The 22148-nt window shown below is 56.1% G+C and overlaps 1 protein-coding gene across 1 annotated transcript; it reads right to left on the reverse strand.

Moving 5' to 3' along the window:
• Positions 1-377: 377 nt before the first annotated feature.
• SCYL1 (SCY1 like pseudokinase 1) lies at positions 378-20717 on the reverse strand. Its single transcript, XM_032963643.2, has 18 exons — positions 20471-20717; positions 19379-19519; positions 18712-18837; positions 18297-18541; positions 17788-17878; positions 16591-16746; positions 15770-15928; positions 14780-14887; positions 11874-11987; positions 11166-11321; positions 9986-10174; positions 9099-9174; positions 8090-8332; positions 7791-7951; positions 7584-7658; positions 2397-2663; positions 1443-1503; positions 378-1020 (listed from the first exon to the last, which is right to left on the reverse strand). Exons 1-18 carry the CDS (start codon positions 20582-20584, stop codon positions 884-886), a joined length of 2619 nt encoding a protein of 872 aa, XP_032819534.2. The 5' UTR covers positions 20585-20717; the 3' UTR covers positions 378-883.
• Between the last annotated feature and the right edge of the window lie 1431 nt (positions 20718-22148).

Below are 22148 nucleotides of genomic sequence, written 5' to 3' on the forward strand. Positions count from 1 at the left end.
CGGGCTACATGACCCAGCCATGCCCGTCTATCACTACCAACACCACTCACACCACCAACACCACTACCAACATTACCAACACCAGCACTACCAACACCGCTGATACCTCTTCTGTGGTTCTTTCGGTAAAGTCACGTAGAATGAGAATAAAATAATAAATTGATAAAATAAAATAACACAATAATATTGTGAGAATATTATTGTTTTATTTTATTTTATCAATTTATTATTTTATTCTCATTCTACGTGACTTTACCGAAAGAACCAAAGAAGATGAATCATTGCAGTCACGAAAGCTTTAAATCGAAATTTAACCGCTGATACCATCACCCCACTGGAAGACTCCACACACAATATATGACGACGCCAGGCCGCTGCACGCTTTAACGGCGAGCCACCACGGCCCGTCTCGCTGTATTGCACATCACCGAGGATACAGGACGGGAGCGACAATTGGCCGTACAGCACTCGTGGTTCGGCTTTGTTTTCTTTTTAAAATGCCGTCGTGCTAATTTACAGAGATATCGTAATATACAAGAGATCACAGGCACGGACAACGAAAGGCAAACTAAATTGGCTGCATGGCCGCGACGGCCACGACACATCCTCCGAGCTCTTCTCGTCGCCCACTTTGGAATTTAAGTAAAACATGGAATACCTCACAACCACCATACGCGTCGCACATTTAGCATTCCCAGGTCCGTGCTCCCTTAGAGCTCCTGACACACACTGCCACTGGAGTCCCAAGTCCACCGGCGCTCCGGGGTTCCGGCATCCCTGGGTTCCGGGATTCCGGGGAGTGGTTGCCCGGTGTCCACCAAGGTGCCGGTGTTGCGCGCGAGGCTTCCTCGGCCAGGCAGGGGCCGTCGCCAGGCTGAGCGCGCTAGTCGAGCTTGCGGACCCCGAGGCGCAGCGGCCCCTTGGCGGCCCGGCGCTCGGCCCGCTTGGCCTCCAGCTCCTGCTGCCTCTGCTGCCGCCGCTCCTCGCGCTTCCTCCGCGCCTCCTCGCCTGGATTCGCGGCTGCGTGCGGGAATCGAACGCGGTCGTCACAACAGCAACCCCCCCCCGCTCCCCCGACGCGAACCGGAACCATGCTGACCTGGCTCCGGACCGCGGCACCGTCACAACCCCAGAGCGGCGCACCGAGGGCCGCCGGGAGGACTAGCGAACAAAAGCTTGCGCTCAAACAATTCTCATCGAGTGCACGCGCCCACCTGCGAGCGCGCGCGTGCGCGCGAGCGGCACAGCGCGGTGTGCTCTGCGAGTGTGTCGTGCTTGGCTGGAGTGGTGTGCTCTGCGAGTGTGTCGTGCTTGGCTGGAGTGGTGTGCTCTGCGAGTGTGTCGTGCTTGGCTGGAGTGGTGTGCTCTGCTTCAAGTGTTGTGTTTACACAATGCAGCACGGTGCGGTCGTTGAGCAGCGCACCCCGAGGCGTGCGCGTTACCTGCACTCGTCTCCAGGGATTCCCAATTTCCTTCCAGGTCCCAGCCGCCCCCTCCTGCGTCCTGTACACATCACGCAGCTGCTCTCAACGCCCCATCGCTGACGTGCGTGTCGCGACCACGTGTGCCGCGACCTTGTATGCCAACTCCCGCCGCGTCATATCCACGTGCGCCATACCTGTGTGTGCTATACCCTTGTATTGTACACAAGTGCTTTAAGAATAATAATAATGATAATAATGGCCCTTACCCTGGAAAGGCTCACTGAGTCCCAGGACTCTTTTTCACGAGAGTCCTACATTACGATGATTGGCCAATTCAATTCAGCGTCACGTGCGGCGTTTCGAAGCCTGGCTTCATGTTGGGGGGAAACTGCAGAAATTCCACAGGTACCAGGAGGTAAGGTGTAAAGCTCCACACAGGTCCAGTGCTGCATCACGGGACCTCCTTTGGCAGTTACAAAATATGAGAATAGGTTTTCCCCTTTTTGCTGGCAACAAAACAGATGTTAAGTTGTTAAAACACCAAAATGAAACCTTTCACAAGGAATCATGTCTGCATTAACCACAATACTTGTGGTCAGAATGCAAACAAAAAACATACTCTGATAATATATTAGCATTGTCTTTGGAACTGACTGGTCCACACCAGAGACAGCTTTCTTTGGAGCCTCGTCTCAGACGGTGTTAGACCAGAGGACGCCAAAAGGGGCCTTCTCCAACCTGACGAGGGTCAGGCGCATGCAACAGTGACGTGGTCATAGGCAGTAGCTGTGTGGCGCGCTGCACCCGCGTGCCCCATACCTGCACGTGCCCCGTACCCGCGCGTGCCCCGTACCCACGCGTGCCCCTATCCTTCACGTGCCCCGTACCCGCGCGTGCCCCGTACCCGCGCGTGCCCCGTACCCGCGCGTGCCCCGTACCCGCACGTGCCCCGTACCCGCGCGTGCCCCGTACCTGCGTGCGCGGGGCGGTGCCCTCCCAGTCATAGGCACTCGCTGGCTTCACGTCGTCGGCGGCGGCGGCCACTTTCCCCGTGGCGCGGCTCGACGCGGTCTCCTCCCCCCAGTCGTTGCCCCACTCCTCCAGGTCGCGTCCCTGCTGAGCTTGAGCCGCTACTGACGTCCGCTTCTCCGCAGTCCCTGCGGGGCGACCCCAAGACGCCTCCTCCCCCCAGGCGTCGTCCCACGTGGAGGAGGCGGCGAGCGGCCGGCTCGGGGCCATCTGACAGACGCACACGACGTCCGGCGCTTCACAATCCACGCAGATATTTAACGTTTTTGTTTAAACGCAGATTCCGATTGACAATTGATTAATTCGGGGGTCAGATTGTGCAAGTAAAATGCGTGTCGTACCGCCTCCACCACCTGACACAGCCAATTAATAAAGTTGTCATGTGAACAAACGTGCCGATTTATCACTGCTTCAGAAGCCCCCAAATATTAAATGGTGTAATGACCCCTGTTAGCCGATTCGATTAGTGCGTGGGTGAGCGTGCAATAGTTTGAGTGTGTTGGTGTTGTAACCTGCAGATTGGCGAGTGGGTGAGTGGGTGAGTAGGCGAGTAAGTGAGTGGGTGAGTGTGCGATAGTTTGAGTGACTGTGTTGTTGTTCCATCCTCCAGTGTGTTGAGTTGGTGAGTAGGCGAGTGTGTGGGTGAGTAGGTGAGTTAGTGAGTGGGTGAGTTAGTGAGTGTGCGATAGTTTGAGTGTGTTATTGTAACCTGTGTTTGGCGAGTTGGTGAATATGTGAGTAGGTGAGTTAGTGAGTGTGCGATAGTTTGAGTGTGTTATTGTAAACTGCAGTTTGGCGAGTTGGTATGTGAGTAGGTGAGTTAGTGAGTGTGCGATAGTTTGAGTGTGTTATTGTAACCTGCAGTTTGGTGAGTTGGTGAGTATGTGAGTAGGTGAGTTAGTGAGTGTGCGATATAAATAACGCGATCTAACCCAAAAACCTTTATTATTAATAATATTGGTCGCGAAAGCCTACGTGTTAAACTGAGTTTGAGTGTGTTATTGTAACCTGCAGTTTGGTGAGTTGGTGAGTATGTGAGTTAGTGAGTGTGTGATAGTTTGAGTGTGTTCTTGTAACCTGCAGTTTGATGAGTTGGTGAGTATGTGAGTTAGTGAGTTAGTGAGTGTGCGATAGTTTGAGTGTGTTCTTGTAACCTGCAGTTTGGTGAGTTGGTGAGTATGTGAGTTAGTAAGTGTGCGATAGTTTGAGTGTGTTATTGTAACCTGTAGTTTGGCGAGTTGGTGAGTAGGTGAGTTAGTGAGTGGGTGAGTGTGCGATAGTTTGAGTGTGTTGTTGTAGTATCCTGCAGTGTGGTGTGGTTGAGTAGGCGAATGAGTGTGTGGGTGAGTAGGTGAGTTAGTGAGTGGGTGAGTGTGCGAAAATTTGAGTGTGTTCTTGTAAACTGCAGTTTGGTGAGTCGGTGAGTTAGTGAGTGGATGAGTGTGCGATAGGTTGAGTGTTGTTTGTTTATTAAGTTGTTGAGCCAGCTGGCCGGGAATTGGAAAAACTAATCCCACTACTTTCCACCTAGGAAACTGGAGAGCACAGACTAAGTGTTGCTGGCGTAACAATAAACCGAACAATAACATATTGAAGAATCACAGTTTAAGAGACAAACAATATAAATATGCCATTCAAATAATTTAAGTAAAACATTTTTAAACTCAAAATATAACCAATGGTCCTCATACTACCCGGGACACTGTTCCAGTGCCCAATCAGGCTGCTATTAGTATTTAAATTAAAACTCCACGAGCAACTACTCGAAGATGTTTGCAATGTAAACCTGCAGTGTAGTGAGTGGGTGAGTAGGTGAGTGAGTGGATAAGTGGGTGATAGTCTGATTGAGTGTGCCATTGTAACCTGCAGTGTGGTGAGTGGGTGAGCACGTGAGTTGAGTTAGTGATAGATAGGGTGAGCGGGTGAAAGTTTCACTATTTATTTTTACTATTTTTATTTTACCAGGTAAAGCTCACTGAGCTATGCAGCGCTTTTCCAGGAGCGGCCTCGCCACAAGTGCTCGCTTAATGAAGTTGCTTATCGTGAGAAATGTGTATAGCAACAAAATACTGTAAACGCGTGATGCTGATTGTAAATGTGGAGGGAAAAACCGGAGGACCCGGAAAACAATCCACGCGACCACGATGAGACAGAGAGAGACACGCAGACTCCAAATACATAGGCGTCAGGATCGGGGTCGCACCCACAACCTCCTGTATTTATGTTGAACTTCATCGCACTGCACGACCAGTGAGGGAAAAAAGTATTTGATCCCCTGCTGATTTTGTACGTTTGTCCACTGACAAAGAAATTATCAGTCTCTAATTTTAATGGTAGGTTTATTTGATCAGTGAGAAAAAATCCAGAAAAACGCATGTCAAAAATGTTATAAATTGATTTGCATTTTAATGAGGGAAATAAGTATTTGACCCCCTCTTAATCAGAAAGTTTCTGGCTCCCAGGTGTCTTTTATACAGGTAACGAGCTGAGATTAGGAGCACACTCTTAAAGGGAGTGCTCCTAATCTCAGCTTGTTACCTGTATAAAAGACACCTGCCCACAGAAGCAATCAATCAGATTCCAAACTCTCCACCATGACCAGGGACAAGATTGTAGACCTACACAAGGCTGGATTGGGCTACAAGACCATTGCCAAGCAGCTTGGTGAGAAGGTGACAACAGTTGGTGCGATTATTCGCAAATGGAAGAAACACAAAAGAACTGTCAATCTCCCTCGGCCTGGGGCTCCATACAAGATCTCACTTCGTGGAGTTGCAATGATCATGAGAACGGTGAGGAATCAGCCCAGAACTACACGGGAGGATCTTGTCAATGATCTCAAGGCAGCTGGGACCATAGTCACCAACAAAAAAATTGGTAACACACTACGCCGTGAAGGACTGAAATCCTGCAGCGCTCGAAAGGTCCCCCTGCTCAAGAAAGCACATATACATGCCCGTCTGAAGTTTGCCAATGAACATCTGAATGATTCAGAGGACAACTGGGTGAAAGTGTTGTGGTCAGATGAGACCAAAATGGAGCTCTTTAGCATCAACTCAACTCGCCGTGTTTGGAGGAGGAGGAATGTTGCCTATGACCCTAAGAACACCATCCCCACCGTCAATAATGGAGGTGGAAACATTATGCTTTGGGGGTGTTTTTCTGCTAAGGGGACAGGACAACTTCACCGCATCAAAGGGACGATGGACGGGGCCATGTACCGTCAAATCTTGGGTGAGAACCTCCTTCCCTCAGCCAGGGCATTGAAAATGGGTCGTGGGTGGGTATTCCAGCATGACAATGACCCAAAACACACGGCCAAGGCAACAAAGGAGTGGCTCAAGAAGAAGCACATTAAGGTCCTGGAGAGGCCTAGCCAGTCTCCAGACCTTAATCCCATAGAAAATCTGTGGAGGGAGCTGAAGGTTTGAGTTGCCAAACGTCAACCTCGAAACCTTAATGACTTGGAGAAGATCTGTAAAGAGGAGTGGGACAAAATCCCTCCTGAGATGTGTGCAAACCTGGTGGCCAACTACAAGAAACGTCTGACCTCTGTGATTGCCAACAAGGGTTTTTCCACCAAGTACTAAGTCATGTTGTGCAGAGGGGTCAAATACTTATTTCCCTCATTAAAATGCAAATCAATTTAACATTTTTGACATGCGTTTTTCTAGATTTTGTTGTTGTTATTCTGTCTCTCACTGTTCAAATAAACCTACCATTAAAATTATAGACTGATCATTTCTTTGTCAGTGGGCAAACGTACAAAATCAGCAGGGGATCAAATACTTTTTTCCCTCACTGTAGCCAACCGTGCTAATCGGAGGTTTGCGTGTGTTGTTGTAAGCTGCAGTGTGGTGAGGTGGATAAGTCGTCCACATGGGTGGAGGAGGAACCAAAGAGTGAAGTTCACGGGACCAGCAACCATGGCGATAGCAACAGAAGAGTGATGAGGAGGTGAAAGACCGCTGGTGAGTGAGCGAGTGACTGGAGTGAATAGGTGAGTGGGTGAGTAGGTGGGTGGTTGGGTGAGTGAGCGAGTGACTGGAGTGAATAGGTGAGTGGGTGAGAAGGTGAGTGGTTGGGTGAGTGAGCGAGTGACTGGAGTGAATAGGTGAGTGGTTGAGTAGGTGAGTGGTTGAGTGAGTGAGCGAGTGACTGAAGTGAATAGGTGAGTGGGTGAGAAGATGAGTGGTTGGGTGAGTGAGCGAGTGACTGGAGTGAATAGGTGAGTGGGTGAGTAGGTGAGTGGTTGAGTGAGTGAGCGAGTGACTGGAGTGAATAGGTGAGTGGTTGAGTAGGTGAGTGGTTGGGTGAGTGAGCGAGTGACTGGAGTGAATAGGTGAGTGGGTGAGTGGTTGAGTGAGTGAGCAAGTGACGGAGTGAATCGGTGAGTGGGTGAGTAGGTGAGTGGTTGGGTGAGTGAGCGAGTAACTGGAGTGAGGGGGGTAAGTGGGAGCTCCACCCCAGGTTGCACATGAATCCAACAGCATGCGTCAGCTGTGCCCTCGGACAATGCGAGCCTCAGGGCTGGGAATCTGAATCAGAATTCTGATTCTGAGGTTGCACTTCAAGACAATTGCGTGTACTAGCCTCCAGGCTGGGATTATAAGAGGCAGACTGGGGACTCCGCTACAGAACAAGTGCGTGGAAGGGAGAAACCCCGCACAAGTTCTAGAAGCGTCTATAGAATTTCACATTCATATCCTAACATGAAGCTGCCACGGTGCAATGGTTCGCAGCACAACACTGGACTTGGTATCCAGAGGCCGTTGGTTTGATCTCAGGGCATGGCAGTTAAAGGGATGGTACAAGTTTCTTAAATCCCTCCACCTCTGTCTACCCAGCTGTACGTATGCGTACCACCATAGATAGTCTGTCAGCAGATTTCGTGTGGTGGGGTGAAGTGTAGCTACTGCCACCTCTTCTTAGATGTCTTGCCAGCATAAAAGAGTAGGCCAAATACCCTACCCTTCGGAAGGGCTCTAGAGCTCCCTCTGGTGGAGGCATTCAGCCAGTAGAGAGAAATTGGAGTGCTGCTACTTTAGCTTTTACCTTTGCCCGTCAATACATTCACAAGATGTGGTTCACACGGAGCATGAGCGAGAGAGGGGGACGTCCTTACAGCACCTTCATGGGGTTCGGAGTCTTGTCCGTCTGCCTGTCCTTCTCTGCGGCTGCGCGGCTCGCCGACTGCGATTGCTCCTGTGCACGTAGGCGACACACGGGGGGGAACCCACACCTCCGTCAGGTTCAAGCTCTCGTCGGGTTCAGCGCCGAGTGGGCGACGTCCACAACAAGTGACTGGCGCTGGCGGTTGAGGTGGGGAGCAGGCACCTCCAGGCTGCCCCAGTCCCCATCGTCATCCCACCCTCCCTCCTCCTCCTGCTGCTCCTCCTCCTCCTCGTGCTCCTCCTCCTCTTCCTCCTCTGCCCGGGAAGCCTCTGCTGCGCGAGGCACCGCTCCGCCTCCTCGTGTCCTCTCCACTTTGTCCCGCGCTGCACAGCGGTCACGACCAACGCGAGTGAGCGACGCGGCGGCCTCGCGCTAAGCGGCGAGCGCACGGCCGCAACCGGCGCGGGAGCAGAGCGAGTGACGGTGCGGGGGGGGGGGGGGGCGCGAGAAGGACGCGTTACCGTCTGCACCAGCCGCGCCGGCGGCGCCGGGGGCTGCCGCGGCGACCGGCGGCTGCGTCGGCGCGGCCGCCGGCTGTCCGTGCTCGGAGGGCGGCTGCTCTGCGGGACCGGTGGGGCCCGAGCGGATGAGCTTGGAGGTGAGCGAGGTCACACCCGTCACGGCCCAACCCGCCCACCCTCCACCCGCCAGGCTCCCGTCGGGACCCCTGGCCCCTCCACCCACTGCTGCGTGTACATCCTTCTCTGGGGGGGGGGGGGGGGTGGAGGCAAGGGGGGTAGCATCGGGGTCAAGTGTCAGGGGTCGCCACTTACGGCGATCAGCTCCCAATCATCGCAAAGCTCTCCTCACGTTGTCTCTGCCCCAGACGCTGCTACACATTACTTGGCGATACTCCGCCGGGAGCGGTGCACGACCACGTAATGATGAGAAACCCAACACGTCCGTCAAGGCCACTGTGGCCTTGAAATAGTAAGGTAGATGAAAGGCGAAGTTTTTTGGGCAATGGCCCTTCTTCAGAGCACGTAGAGGCCGAAGACCGAGAGAGAGAGTGAACGAGGGCTGGAGACTGCACTGCACTTTACACCATGGGGGGCCTTATGAGAATTAAACTTAAAAAAATGTTTCCCGATGACCAATTTATGAATCGGCACAAGAGCCCTTGCAGCTCGCTTTGAGAAATGCGTCGGCTCATCGTTGCAACCTCAGTGGTGCTGTTGGTTGTAGGCCGCTTGAAACTTTTAGCCTTTGAGTGATGCTCGCACACTCTGCTGTCGTTGCTGTCGGCGTGGTATGTTCACTGCTGGACAAGGTCTCCCCCCCCGCCGCTCTCTCCCATTCCCATTCCTCCCTCTCCTTCGTTGCTCCTGTCCAGTCATGGCCTCCGAACCCCTCAAACACCACGACGTCATCCTGGGGGGGACTCACGGGACCCCTCATCTGGTGAGAGCCAGAGCCCACAGGTAGGCGAGGGTGTGCGTGGGGTCAGAGGGCGCAGAGGGGATGACCTACCCAGCTCAGCCTGCTTGCTCGAGTCTTCCGATAATGTCTCCAGCTTCCCCAAGAAGCACTTCACTGCCTTGAAGACCTGTCCAAAGACAAAGATCCCCCCGCATAGCCTCACGAGACATTTGGGGCAAGTGCTGTTAGCGAGCACCTATGAGAGGCTAGCATGGCACACGATGGGGTGGGTGGCCAGAACCACGTTTAGCTGCCTTTGTCTCGCCAGTGGCGATGTTTACACACCGCACCAGGTACTCATTTGAGATAATCGTCATTGGTGCTGGCCATGTTGGCCATGAGAGGGAATTGCACCGGGGCGCCGGGTTCATAGCGCACATGCGTATACGAATGGACAGCCGAAATTCACTCTCACTCTCACGTTCACCCACACACACAGCCTTTCACTCACACTTAGATATTCAAACACAAGAATTGCTCACTCATTCAATCAGCCAACTGTTCACTCACCCACACACCGAGACGTTCAATCGCTCACCCAAATGATCACTCACTCAGCCAGACTTTCACTTACTCACCCATCTGATCACTCACACACCCATCTGTTCACTCACACATCCAGCTGATCACTCACTCACACACCCATCTGATCACTCACACACCCATCTGTTCACTTACGCACCCAGCTGATCAAAAAGTCACTTACCCAGTTGATCACTCTCACACACCCAGTTGATCACTCACTCACTCCATCACCCAACTGATGATTCACTAACACACCCAGCTAATCACTTCCTCATCCAGCTGATCACTCCCTCACACACATAGCTGATTACTCACTCATTCACCCAGCTGATTACTCACTCACCCACACACTCGGCTGCCCATCCTTCCGCGTGCGAGTATCTGTGCGCCGCCGGCGTGGCCCGGGGCCTCACCTGGTCGCGCACGTTGCGGTCGGGGTCGATGGAGAGGGCGCACAGCGTGGGCAGGATGCGCGCGGCGCACTCGCTCAGGGGGTAGAAGTTGTGCGTCGCCGCGAAGCCCAGAACGCCAGCGGCGCGCGACGGCGGGAAAGGGTCCTTGGTGGCGCGGGAGAACGCCGAGGTCAGCACGCGCTGGCGCGTCTGGGCACACGCACAAACACAGAGATCCCACGTGTAGCCGTTAACAGACGGTTGGAGCAAGTGCATTAGGGGGTTAGTGGCCAGCACCGCGCCCGGCCGTCTTTCCGATGCCGATGTTTACACACCTCACCATGTATTCATCTAAGGCTGAGTCAGGATTGGTTCAAATATTTACCACGGTTATTGGTCAGGACCAGGAATTGAACTCGGAATGCCGGGACCGTAGCGTGCTGCGACAACCACGACAAACACAACACACACGGCACACGCAACGCACACGTCTGTTTAATTTACAAGCTGTTCAGCCAAAGCCCCTCCAGTCAAGGGAGAACTGAAAGAGACTGGGGAGTGGTGTAATGCTTCGTACATTGGACCTGCAATCCAGAAGTCTCCGGTTTGAGTACATCTCCTGGCGCGGCAGTATCAATGGGTTCACCACAATTGGTCGACTGGCAGGTCACGTGTGGTGGGGTAAAGTGTGGGTACTCCTACCTCTTCCAAGACGTCTGGGCTGGCAGCGTGGAAGATTATTCCAAAAATACCCTCTCTCTCTCTCGAGGGACTCTCAACATCTCCCTCCATTGGAGCAGTGGGACGAGAGAGCAATCGCAGGGCTGCATCTTTACCTGAACCGAGGAGACCGTCAAGACGCAGCAGTGCAGCTTACGAGCAGCAGCAGCAGCAGCAGCGAGCACCGCCGGTTCGGCACCAATGCGCGAGCAAACGAGCGAGCGAGCGCCGTACTCCCCGAGTCACGAACGCCTCCGATCGGCACGGCAAGCGGCCTGCAAAGCTGCCTTGAGGGGCCTCCCGAGAGGCGCGCGCTTCCGCTCCAAACGCGAGGAACCCCGAGGGAGGCGATCCGCGCCTTTGATTTTAGCACCTCGGCGTGGCGGCGTGGGCGGGGCCGGCTAGAATAGAGGATGTGCTGGGGGGGTGGGGGAGGAATTCCCGTCAGCGTGTCTCGGGAGGGGAGGGGCCCCTTGCTCACGGTGGGGGAGAGATACGGCGCGATCTTGCCCAGGCACACGGTGGTGTTGCAGCGGATGGGGCCCTGCTCGTCCTTGGCTTGGAGCCGAGCGAAGTGCTTCATGAGCTCCACGTTCAGGTTGTTCTCGTTCAGCTTGGGCGCAAGAAGCAGCATCGACTGCACGCGTACAGGCACGCGAGCACACTGCAGTCTTCAGGTTCGTCGATATAGACGATCATCACTCAAACACGCACCAGCACGACCACATACACACACGCGCACAGACACACACGTAAACACGCTCGTCTACGTCAACATTCGTGATCCTTGCCATCACGCAAACACACACGAGCACACATCCGCTTACACAGACACACGCTCGCATGCATGCACACACACGCCACACGCACACACGCCACACACACACACACACACGCCACACACACGCCACACACACGCCACACACACACGCCACACACACATACGCCACACACACACGACACACACACACACGCCACACACACACACACACCACACACACACACACACGCCACACACACGCCACATACACGCCACAAACACACGAGCACACAGAAGCACATGGACAGCACGCACGCAGACACGAAAATCGAGATTCCTGCTGTGTGAGCATTCTGTGCCACAGCGGTGTAGTCGGGGGGTGGCGAGGGGTGGTGAGGGGGGACGGGGTGCGCAGGCCTGGGGGCTCACCTTGACCGTCTGCTCGCGGATGGCCGGGTTCGAGTCGAGGAAGCCGTGGGCAACGTGGGGGAAGATCTGCGAGTTGACGGTGGTGTCCGTCAGGTACGGGATGAACATCTCCATCTGCGCGCACGGGCACCCAGGGGGCGTCACGGGCTCCTCAACGGCACTCGCATTCACGCACCTCCCACAGCAGTGGCACCGGGAGGAGGGACACTCCATGAGGGAGACACTGGGAGAGGGGCATCTGTCGAGGCAGTCGCACAGCCACGAGAGTCATCAAGATCGTCACTGTCATCAGTCATGCTCGATCCACCGATGGATGAACGTTTCCCCCGAGCCGCCACCATTTCTCACGGCGGTCCTGCGACGTTAACAATTCGCCGGTTGCCAGCCTCGCGAGCCGATTTCAGCGCTCCACCTCCGCGGCGGGCGCGCTCTTGGAGCCATAGAGAAGTAGTTCCGCGTTGTGGAGTCACTTCGTGTGGTGTGCCAAGGCTGGGCTAATAGGCGGTCGTGCAGCGTACGAGACACAGCTGTTAGGCTGAGACTGCACCGTCTCAGCTGCTGCCTCGGGTCAGCTGCTCGTGGCAGGGGAAAAAGGGGGAAGGGCGCAGGAAGAGGGGGCAGGAAGGAGGTGTCGCTCCTGGACTCCTGGCAGCTGCGTGCCTCACGGCTGCCACTCGTGTTTGGGTGTCAGCCTCCTGCCCCCCCCCCAATTGAACTTCAAACGAGCTCCTCCGCACATTAACAAGCGCCACGCATCCCACACGGCCACGCGCCAAGCTCACCACCACCCCCACCTCGGCACGTGCGCACACAGAGACAAAGATCCCCCTATAGTCTTCACAGCCTGCTGGGGCAAGTGCTCTTGGAGAACGCCTGTGAAGGCAGACCCGGCACGCAAAGGAGTGGTGTGGCCAGCACCGCACCAAGCTCCCCAGTGCCGAGTATTTGTGTGCCAGTCCGGGCATCCGGCGCCCACACATGGAAATTGGACGTCCAGATGAACAGCATCCGCCGGACAACAAAGCGCGAACTGAAATGCACTGCCACCGAGTGGCTCCCTGTTCTGGCCAACGTGCCGCGATATCAAACCGCCAGGGAAAAAATCCGAGAACGCATCGGCCTTCTGTTACACCAACACCTGCTCGACCCTCCACGAACTCACCCAAGACCCCGGGAACCAGTCTGGGAACGTCCGCGCGAGACAATTGTGCGAAGCAGCGTCAACCCCCACCACCGCTCCGCACTGGCTCTGTTCTGCCAAGGACAACTGCGGTGGCCCCATCATCAAGCGCTTCAGAGCGGCGACCGCTCGCTGCTGCGCACGCCTCTTCCGCAACCAGGACATTAACGGTTCCCCCTCTCAGTGCAAGTGGACTGCAGCGCGGTGAACGACGGCATCGTTCCACTCGGCTCGCTCGCCACCGATTGACCGGACAGCGGCCGTCGCGCTACTCCCGCAGCTCGCGTGACGCGGCTCGCAAACTTAAACCTGCACGCTTAAACTAAACTACTTGACGTACGCTTGCCACACGCTAGAAGAGGAACGCTCACCGCGCCACGTACCCATTCGAGGCCGAGTCGACCGAGGGGATGCCCAGAACCAGTTTAGACAATCGCCACTGGTGTTGTCCGCGAGCGGGAATCGAACTCGGGGCGGCGGGTTCATAGCACAGCGCGCTAACCGCTGCGCCACCGCTCCCCACGCGCAGACGCGCATGCAGACACACACGCGCGTGTGCGACGCACCGGCACACGGAAGTCGGGGGAAGGGAGGCGCACCATTAAAAGTGCTGCAAATCACGGGCAGGGCAGTTGTTGTGACGTGCAGTAAATGTTTAGAGCGGACTGCATCAATGTAAACAGACCTCCGGCCCGTTTACCCAATGCAGGGGGGATAGCATAAACAGATTTTGTGGCGACCTGGACCACACGGCAGCGGGGGGGGGGGGGGGAGCGGGGGATGACACCGTGCCGTGAACAGCTGTGTGTGTGCGGCTATGCGAGTGTGTGTGTGGGCACACTGTATGGTATTTGCGTGTGTGTGTGTGCGAGCTCGTGTGCCTCTTATCTGCTGTAAATACGCATGCATGTCACGTCTGCAACAGTTATATCTGGAGGGAGTGTATTCCAAATGAACTGGTGGTGTGCATCAACGAATCATTCACGTGCTTATCAGTGTGTGTGACTTGGTGCGGATAACAGTGTATAAATGTGGTATTCACTGTATTCACTCTACAATCACTGTACAAATGCTAACTGTAGAGCTTGTAGATTCAACGTGTGTGCGTGTGTGTGTATACATACGCGGTGTCTTCACGTGTTTGCTGCGCATGCGTGAATCGGCACCCGGGGTCCCAGCGTAAATGAGACGTTCCATTTCTAGTAAAATTTCCTCGGTGAAATATTAAAATTACAAAAATAAATTAATGCATCCAAACGAGCACCGATGCATCAGGCCCTCTACGCGCGTCAATAACGGCTGTCGTGTGTCGCTCCGGTGAGCTCGCCCGCTCCCTACCCTGCAATGTCCCGTGGCTGCCGCCACTGCCGACGGTCTTGGGCCGCGGTCGTCCTTGTAACGATGCTGCTCGGCTCAATGGGCCTTAGCAGCTGAGATAACAAGAGTGCGAGCGCGACGGGTGACCAACACTACGGCGGGGACGAACGCCGGCGTGATGGAACCACAAATGGTGGGGGGAGGGGCACGGAATCTACAGGCGGCACGCGGGAACGGCTCTCCGAACGGCGATCGGCAGAGGCGTCGGGTTGCCTTGTGCGCCGGAGGCGCGAGGCGGACTCGAGGACCCGCGGCTCTGGCCAAGCGTGTGGGGTTGTGCTCACGTGTGGCGCCGTCCGGCGTGCGTGTGTGCGTGTGTGCGTGCATGTGTGTGTGCGTGCCCCAGCACCTGCTGAAGCAGCTTGATGCGGGTGGCGCGGTCCGTGGAGGAGAACATCTTGACGAGCACCGGGATGATCTTCTGCTGGTACTCCTCGGTGCTCAACAGCTTCCCGATCTGCGCATGGGTAAATCGCACAAAGACAAAGGTCCCCCGTGCATCCTGCACATGCCGTTGGGGCAAGTGCTATCAGTGAGCACCTATAAAGGCTGGTACGGCGCAATTAGGGGGTGCTCTGTCCAACACTACGCATGGCCGCCTTCAGCTCCCCAGTGGCCATGTTTTAAGGCTGAGTCGACCTAGCAGAGGCCCAGGACCGGTTCAAATTTTCGTCACCAATATTGGCCATGAGCGGGAATCGAATTCAGGTCACTGGGTTTGTAGTACAGTGGGCTAACTAATTCACCAATACACCACTGCTCCCCACTCACACATACACACACGCGCGTGTGCATAAACACTCAGCGTCTTGAGATGCAATTACATTGAGGCACTATTTAAATACACATTGTGTTGTATAACAAAGACAAAGATCCCCCATATAGCCTTAACAGACTGTAGGAGCAAGTGCTGTTAGCGAGCACCTATGAAGGCCGGCAGGGCACACGAGGGGGTGGGTGGCCAGCACCACACCCGGCCGCCTTTGTCTCTCCAGTGGCGATGTTTACACACCGCACCAGGTACTCATTTGAGGCTGCGCTGACCTAGGGGAAGCCCAGGACCAGCTAAGATAATCGTCACCGGTGTAGTTTCCCGTGAGCGGGAGTCGACCTCGGGCCGCTGGGTTCATCGCGCAGCGCGCTAACCGCTACACTACCGCTCCGCATATTGTGCACGCACACAAACACACAGGCATGCCTCGTGCAGCCGTCAGACTGTTGTCAGTGAGCACCCATTAAGTGCCGCTAGCGAGCGCCTACGAAAAGCGGCGACGACGCGCGAGGGGGCGGCGGTGCACACAGCCGCACCGTCGCCACAGGCGCTCGCGCGACCCCGCACCTTGAAGAGCGGCGTGAGCACCACGGCGCCGGCGCCGCCAAACTCGAACGCGGTGAGCAGCTGCGGCAGGATGCGGCGCCGGCAGTACTCGTCCGGGAAACCGTCCAGGTGCTCGCTCAACGTCCCAAAGAATTCCTGCTTCTCCGCCGCGTCCTTGATCTGCGCGCGGGGACAGAACGGCGGACACGGCGGAACCCACCATCACGACGTTGTGCGTTGGTTCGCCCACGACCAAATCGGCCTGGAGCGGGTAAAGGTGAAGCCCTGCAACTTCCTGGGCGTGCCAACCGGTTCGATCGTTGGCGAGATTGAACTGGATTCGATTGTCGATTCCATGACTCGTGGAATCGATCCAAAAATGAATCGACTGTGCTTTACCCAACTCCTTATCTTCCGGTGGTAAGCGTACATTTTTTTAATGTAAGTTTATTCACATTAAAAAAAATTATTCCGGTTAAATTTTTTAAAATCTAAATAGATGTTATCATTAAAGGCTGTTCAGCGACTCACTTCACACCCTTCATCGTTTTCTCTCTTCACCCTCCAAAGCTACGTTTTCTATTGCTTAGCGACTAACACTGCAACATGCATTATTTCACTAATTTTGATGTTCATATTTAATTAAATTATACTATCCAACTAAAACGCAATCATTAAAGAACACGTAAAATCCAACAACAATCTCACAAATTATGACGAAAAATGTCAGTTACGCCTTAATTCCCACGGACTCAATGCGGTGTTTCTTGAGGAGCGCAATTAGCGCGTGATAGGAGAGCCGTCCGTCACCGGCCCTCATGCGGTCGGGCGCGCGGCCGCACCTGGATCTCCTCGAGGAAGAGGCTCGTATCCACAAAGCCGTTGTGCATGAAGCCCCCGGGCGCTCGGCAGCTGAGCAGGAAGCGCGCGGGGTTGGGGCGAAGGCGCGGGTTGGCACCCACCAGCTCGCAGTAGTGCGGCACGAGGGACTGCGGGATCTGGGAAGGCCGCAAATGCGCCATCGCACGAACACAGGCGCGACGATAATATGCTTGATCGCGGCGCGGTCGCACAAGCGATGACTGTATGCGCGATCACGTGATCGCGCGATCACGCGATCTCGCGATCGATCGCACACGCGATCAAACGTTCACACAATCACATGCGCGGAATCGCACGCAAGAAGCCACACTCTCGTATTCACACACACATGTTCACGCACAATCACATGAACATTAAATAATACATTCACACACATGATAAAGATCCCCAATATAACCTTAACAGACTGCTGGGGCAAGTGGTGTTAGCGAGCACCTATTAAGGCCAGCACGGCACACGAGGGGATAGTGTGGCCAGAACCTCACCCGGCTGCCCTTTGTCTCCCTAGTGGCAATGTTTAAACACAGCGCTAGGTATTGCTTTAAGGCTGATCTACCTCGGGGAGGCCCAGGACCAGTTGAGATTTGCTACCAATGTTATTGGTTGTGAGCAAGCATTGGGTCGCCAGATTCAAAGCGCACTGTCATAACAACTGCCACACCACTCCCAACAAAGACAAAGATCGCGTCCCGTATAGCCGTAACAGACTGCTGCTGTTAGCGAGCACCTCTGAAGGCTGGCACGGCACGCGAGAAGGTGGGTGGAGAACAACATGCCCGGCCGCCTTTCTCTCCCCCGGGGGAATGTTTACACACCGCACCAGGTACTCGTTTGAGGCTGAGTCGACCTAGGGGAGGCCCAGGACCGGTCCAGATAATCGTCACTGGCGTTGGTCATGAGTGGGAATCGAACTCAGGTCGCCGGATTAGTCACGAAGTGCGCTAACCGCTACACTACCACTCCAAACAAACGCACAGGCACACATGCACACACACACACACACACCGCCAGCAGCAGTTCACTCCCCCTCGTCACTTCATCCAATTACTCAATCACGTGACCTTGCAAGTAACTAAATCGCTACAGCGTGCATCGCGCGCGTGCTTAATTACAACCAAGCGCGACGGCCCCCGGCCCCACCACCTCCACTCGCTCACCTTCCCCAGTGCCTTTAAAGATGATGGTCTGGGCAGCGGGCCATTGAACACCTCCCAGACCAGGCAGCCCAGACCCCACATGTCTCCTGACCTGGAGGCACACACAAATACAGAGATACCCTGTATAGCCTTAACAGACTGTTGGGGCAAGTGCTGTTAGCGAGCACCTATGAAGGCAGGAGTGGCACACGAGGGGGTGGGTGCCCAGCACCACGCCCGGTCGTCTTTTGTCTCCCAAGTAGCGATGTTTACACACCGCACCAGGTACTAATTTGAGGCTGAGTAGACCTAGGGGAGGCCCAGGACCGGTTCAGATAATCGTCACTGGTGTTAACCGTGAGCGGAAATCGAACCCGGGTCGCTGGGTTCATAGCGCAGCGCGTTAACCGCTACACAACCGCTCCCCATATTGTGTATGCACACAAAAACACAGACGTGCCTCAAAAACAAAGCCCTTGTGCGTAGGGGCCCCGATGCTCGCCCCCCCTCCCCCCATCCCGTCCACGCACCACTTCTCGGCGGCGGCCTGGCGAGCACGCGGATTCTCGGCCCGCTCGGGGGGGTCGTACTTCTCCAGCGCCGGCAGGGCCTTGGCAGGGGGAGTTGCCCCTCCACCGCCGTTCGTGTCGCCCGCTGCGCACACATAGTCCAGGCCCCCCAGCTTCCACTCGCCCGCGGGGTCAACAAAGACGGCCGCCACGCCCACGTTGTTGTGCACGAGGTTGCAGTCGTTGACGAGGAAGCTCAGGGCTTTCTGCGCGGAGGGGAGGGCGGCACGGGCAGCCCGCTAGGATCATGGAGTGCGGCTACTGGCCGGGTCAAGTGCGTGCTCTGTCCCGTGTGTTGTGTGGTCTCTCTGCTGTGTGTGTGCTGTGTGTGCGCTGCCTGCTGTGTGCCGCATGTGCTGTGCCCTGGGTGCCGCACCACGATCTGGTGCAGGCCCCAGGAAACGGCGTTGGCGTTAAGGTCACCGCTGGTGCCGCGCTCGCTGCTCAGATGAACCTCCAGGGGCACCACGGGCTCCGTGACCAGGTAGAGACACTTGTCAGTCTGCACACACCGTGCACACACACACACACCAGACACACCACACATACCATTACACATACACCGTACACACACACCGTACACACACACCGTACACACACACACACCGTACACACACACACACCGTACATACACACCGTACACACACACACACACCGTGCACACACACACACACCGTACACACACACCGTACACACACACCGTACACACACACCGTACACACACACCGTACACACACACCGTACACACACACCGTACACACACACCGTACACACACACACACACACCGTGCACACACACACACCGTACACACACACCGTACACATACACCGTACACACACACCGTACACACCACACATACCATTACACATACACCGTACACACCGTAAAAACCATAACACATCGCATGCACCGTACAGCAGACACAGACCACACGGTTCGCCACCTCGAGTTATTGATGATGCCACTGGGGGTGGGGACCAGGGATCTCAAGAGTGTTTTGCGTGGGGGGACTGAGCGAAGCGCGGGGTGGGTGGGGGCGCACCTCGAGCGCGTCGATGAAGCTCAAAATGTTGGGGTGCCTCATGGTCTTGAGCCGCTTGAGCGAGGCCCTCGCCACGGCGGCCTGCGCCTCGGCGCCAGCGCGGATGTCGAAGACGAAGATGGACACGGGGTCACTGCCGGCCTGCGTGGTCCGAACAGCACACGCAGCACGCACAGCACGCACAGCACACATGACACGAGACACACAGCACGCACAGCACGCACAGCACACATGACACGAGACACACAGCACGCACAACACGCACAGCACACATGACACGAGACACACAGCACGCACAGCACGCACAGCACACATGACACGAGACACACAGCACGCACAACACGCACAGCACACATGACACGAGACACACAGCACACACAGCACGCACAGCACACATGACACGAGACACCACAACACGCACAACACGCACAGCACACATGACACGAGACACACAGCACACACAGCACGCACAACACGCACGGCACACACGCACGGGACACACAGCACGCACAGCACACACAGCACACACAGCACGCGTGGCGTGCACGGCACACACGCACGGGACACACAGGGGTTCACACACAGCATGAACACGGCCAGGCAAAGCTCAGGTTGCGTTCTCATCGAGTCCAGATCACAGGTCCCCATGAGAGCCTTTGGAATGACACCACCCTCGGATGATGCTCAGTCACCAGCTCCCTGTGCCACCATCTCCCCCCCGTGCCCCCCACATCTCCCCCCGAGCCACCATCTCCCCCCCCGTGCCCCCCCTCCTGGTGCCACTCCCACATCTCCCCCCGTGCCCCCCACATCTCCCCCCGTGCCCCCCTCCTGTTGCCACCCCCACATCTCCCCCCGTGCCCCCACATCTCCCCCCGTGCCCCCCCTCCTGGTGCCACCCCCACATCTCCCCCCGTGCCCCCCACATCTCCCCCCTGTGCCCCCCACATCTCCCCCCGTGCCCCCCCTCCTGGTGCCACGCCCACATCTCCCCCCGTGCCCGCCACATCTCCCCCCTGTGCCCCCCACATCTCCCCCCGTGCCCCCCCTCCTAGTGCCACCCCCACATCCGCGCCACGTCACCGCGCTCACCTTACGCTTGCCCTGGTGCAGGCCCCACATGCACCGGCCCTGCAGCGCCTCCACGCGATCCCCGACCTCGAAGGGGAAGTCCTTGGCGGGGTCCCGCGAGAAGAACGACCACATGGCTGGCGGGGGGGGGCCGCGGGGGGCCGTGGGGGGCCCCGGGGCACGCGGAGCGAGCGGAATGGGGGGCCGGAGGAGACGCGGGCTGCGCCGCTTCGCGACACCTCCGCGAGCGCCGTAAAGTAGATCCACTCAGCAGCAGCAGCACTGCCGTAAAGTAGATCCACTCAGCAGCGGCACTGCCGTAAAGCATCACTCCCTGTTTCTTGGGTTCCACGGGCAGGAGGGTCGCCCTGTTTCTCCTCCTCGTGTCTCTCTCCACCTCGTGTCTCTCCTGTCTCCCTGTGTCTCTCCTGTCTCCCTGAGTCTCTCCTGTCTCTCTCCTGTCTCCCTAAGTCTCTTCTGTCTTTCTGTGTCCCCCTGTGTCTCCCCTGTCTCCCTGTGTCTCTCCTGTCTCCCTGTGTGTCTCCTGTCTCCCTGAGTCTCTCCTGTCTCCCTGAGTCTCTCCTGTCTCCCTGTGTCTCTCCTGTCTCCCTGAGTCTCTCCTGCCTCCCTGTGTCTCTCCTGTCTCTCTCCTGTCTCTCCTGTCTCCCTGAGTCTCTCCTGTCTCCCTGTGTCTCTCCTGTCTCCCAGTGTCTCTCCTGTCTCCCTGAGTCTCCCTGTGTCTCTCCTGTCTCCATGAGTCTCTATCGTGTCCCTGAGTCTCCCTCCTGTCTCCCTGTGTCTCTACTGTCTCCCTGAGTCTCTCCTGTCTCCCTGTGTCTCTCCTGTCTCCCTGTGTCTCTCCTGTCTCCATGAATCTCTATTGTGTCCCTGAGTCTCCGTCCTGTCTCCCTGTGTCTCTCCTGTCTCCCTGTGTCTCCCTGTGTCTCTCCTGTCTCCCAGTGTCTCTCCTGTCTCCCTGAGTCTCCCTGTGTCTCTCCTGTCTCCATGAGTCTCTATTGTGTCCCTGAGTCTCCCTCCTGTCTTCCTGTGTCTCTCCTGTCTCCCTGAGTTTCTCCTGTCTCCCTGTGTCTGTCCTGTCTCCCTGTGTCTCTCCTGTCTCCATGAATCTCTATTGTGTCTCTGAGTCTCCGTCCTGTCTCCCTGTGTCTCCCTGTGTCTCTCCTGTCTCCCTGAGTCTCTATTGTGTCCCTGAGTCTACCTCCTGTCTCCCTGTGTCTCTCCTGTCTCCCTGTGTCCCCCCCGTCTCTCTGTGTCTCCCTGTGTCTCTCCTGTCTCCCCGAGTCTCTATTGTGTCCCTGAGTCTCCCTCCTGTCTCCCTGAGTCTCTCCTGTCTCCCTGAGTCTCTCCTGTCTCCCTGTGTCTCCCCTGTCTCCCTGTGTCTCCCCTGTCTCCCTGTGTCTCCCCTGTCTCCCTGAGTCTCTCCTGTCTCCCTGAGTCTCTATTGTGTCCCTGAGTCTCCCTCCTGTCTCACTGTCTCCCCTGTCTTCCTGAGTCTCTCCTGTCTCCCTGAGTCTCCCTGTATCTCTCCTGTCTCCTTGAGTCTCCCTCTTGTCTTTCTCCTGTCTCCCTGTGTCTCTCCTGTCTCCATGTGTCTCTCACGTCCCCTTGTGTCTCGCTCCTGAGTCTCCCTCCTGTCTCCCCGTGTCTCTCCGTGTCTCTCCTGTCTCCCTGTGTCTCT

The sequence above is a fragment of the Petromyzon marinus genome, chromosome 31 (assembly GCF_048934315.1).
Source record: "Petromyzon marinus isolate PM22_M1 ecotype Great Lakes invasive population chromosome 31, UKy_Petmar_22M1.pri1.0, whole genome shotgun sequence".
In the NCBI taxonomy this organism is placed as follows: Eukaryota; Metazoa; Chordata; class Hyperoartia; order Petromyzontiformes; family Petromyzontidae; genus Petromyzon; species Petromyzon marinus.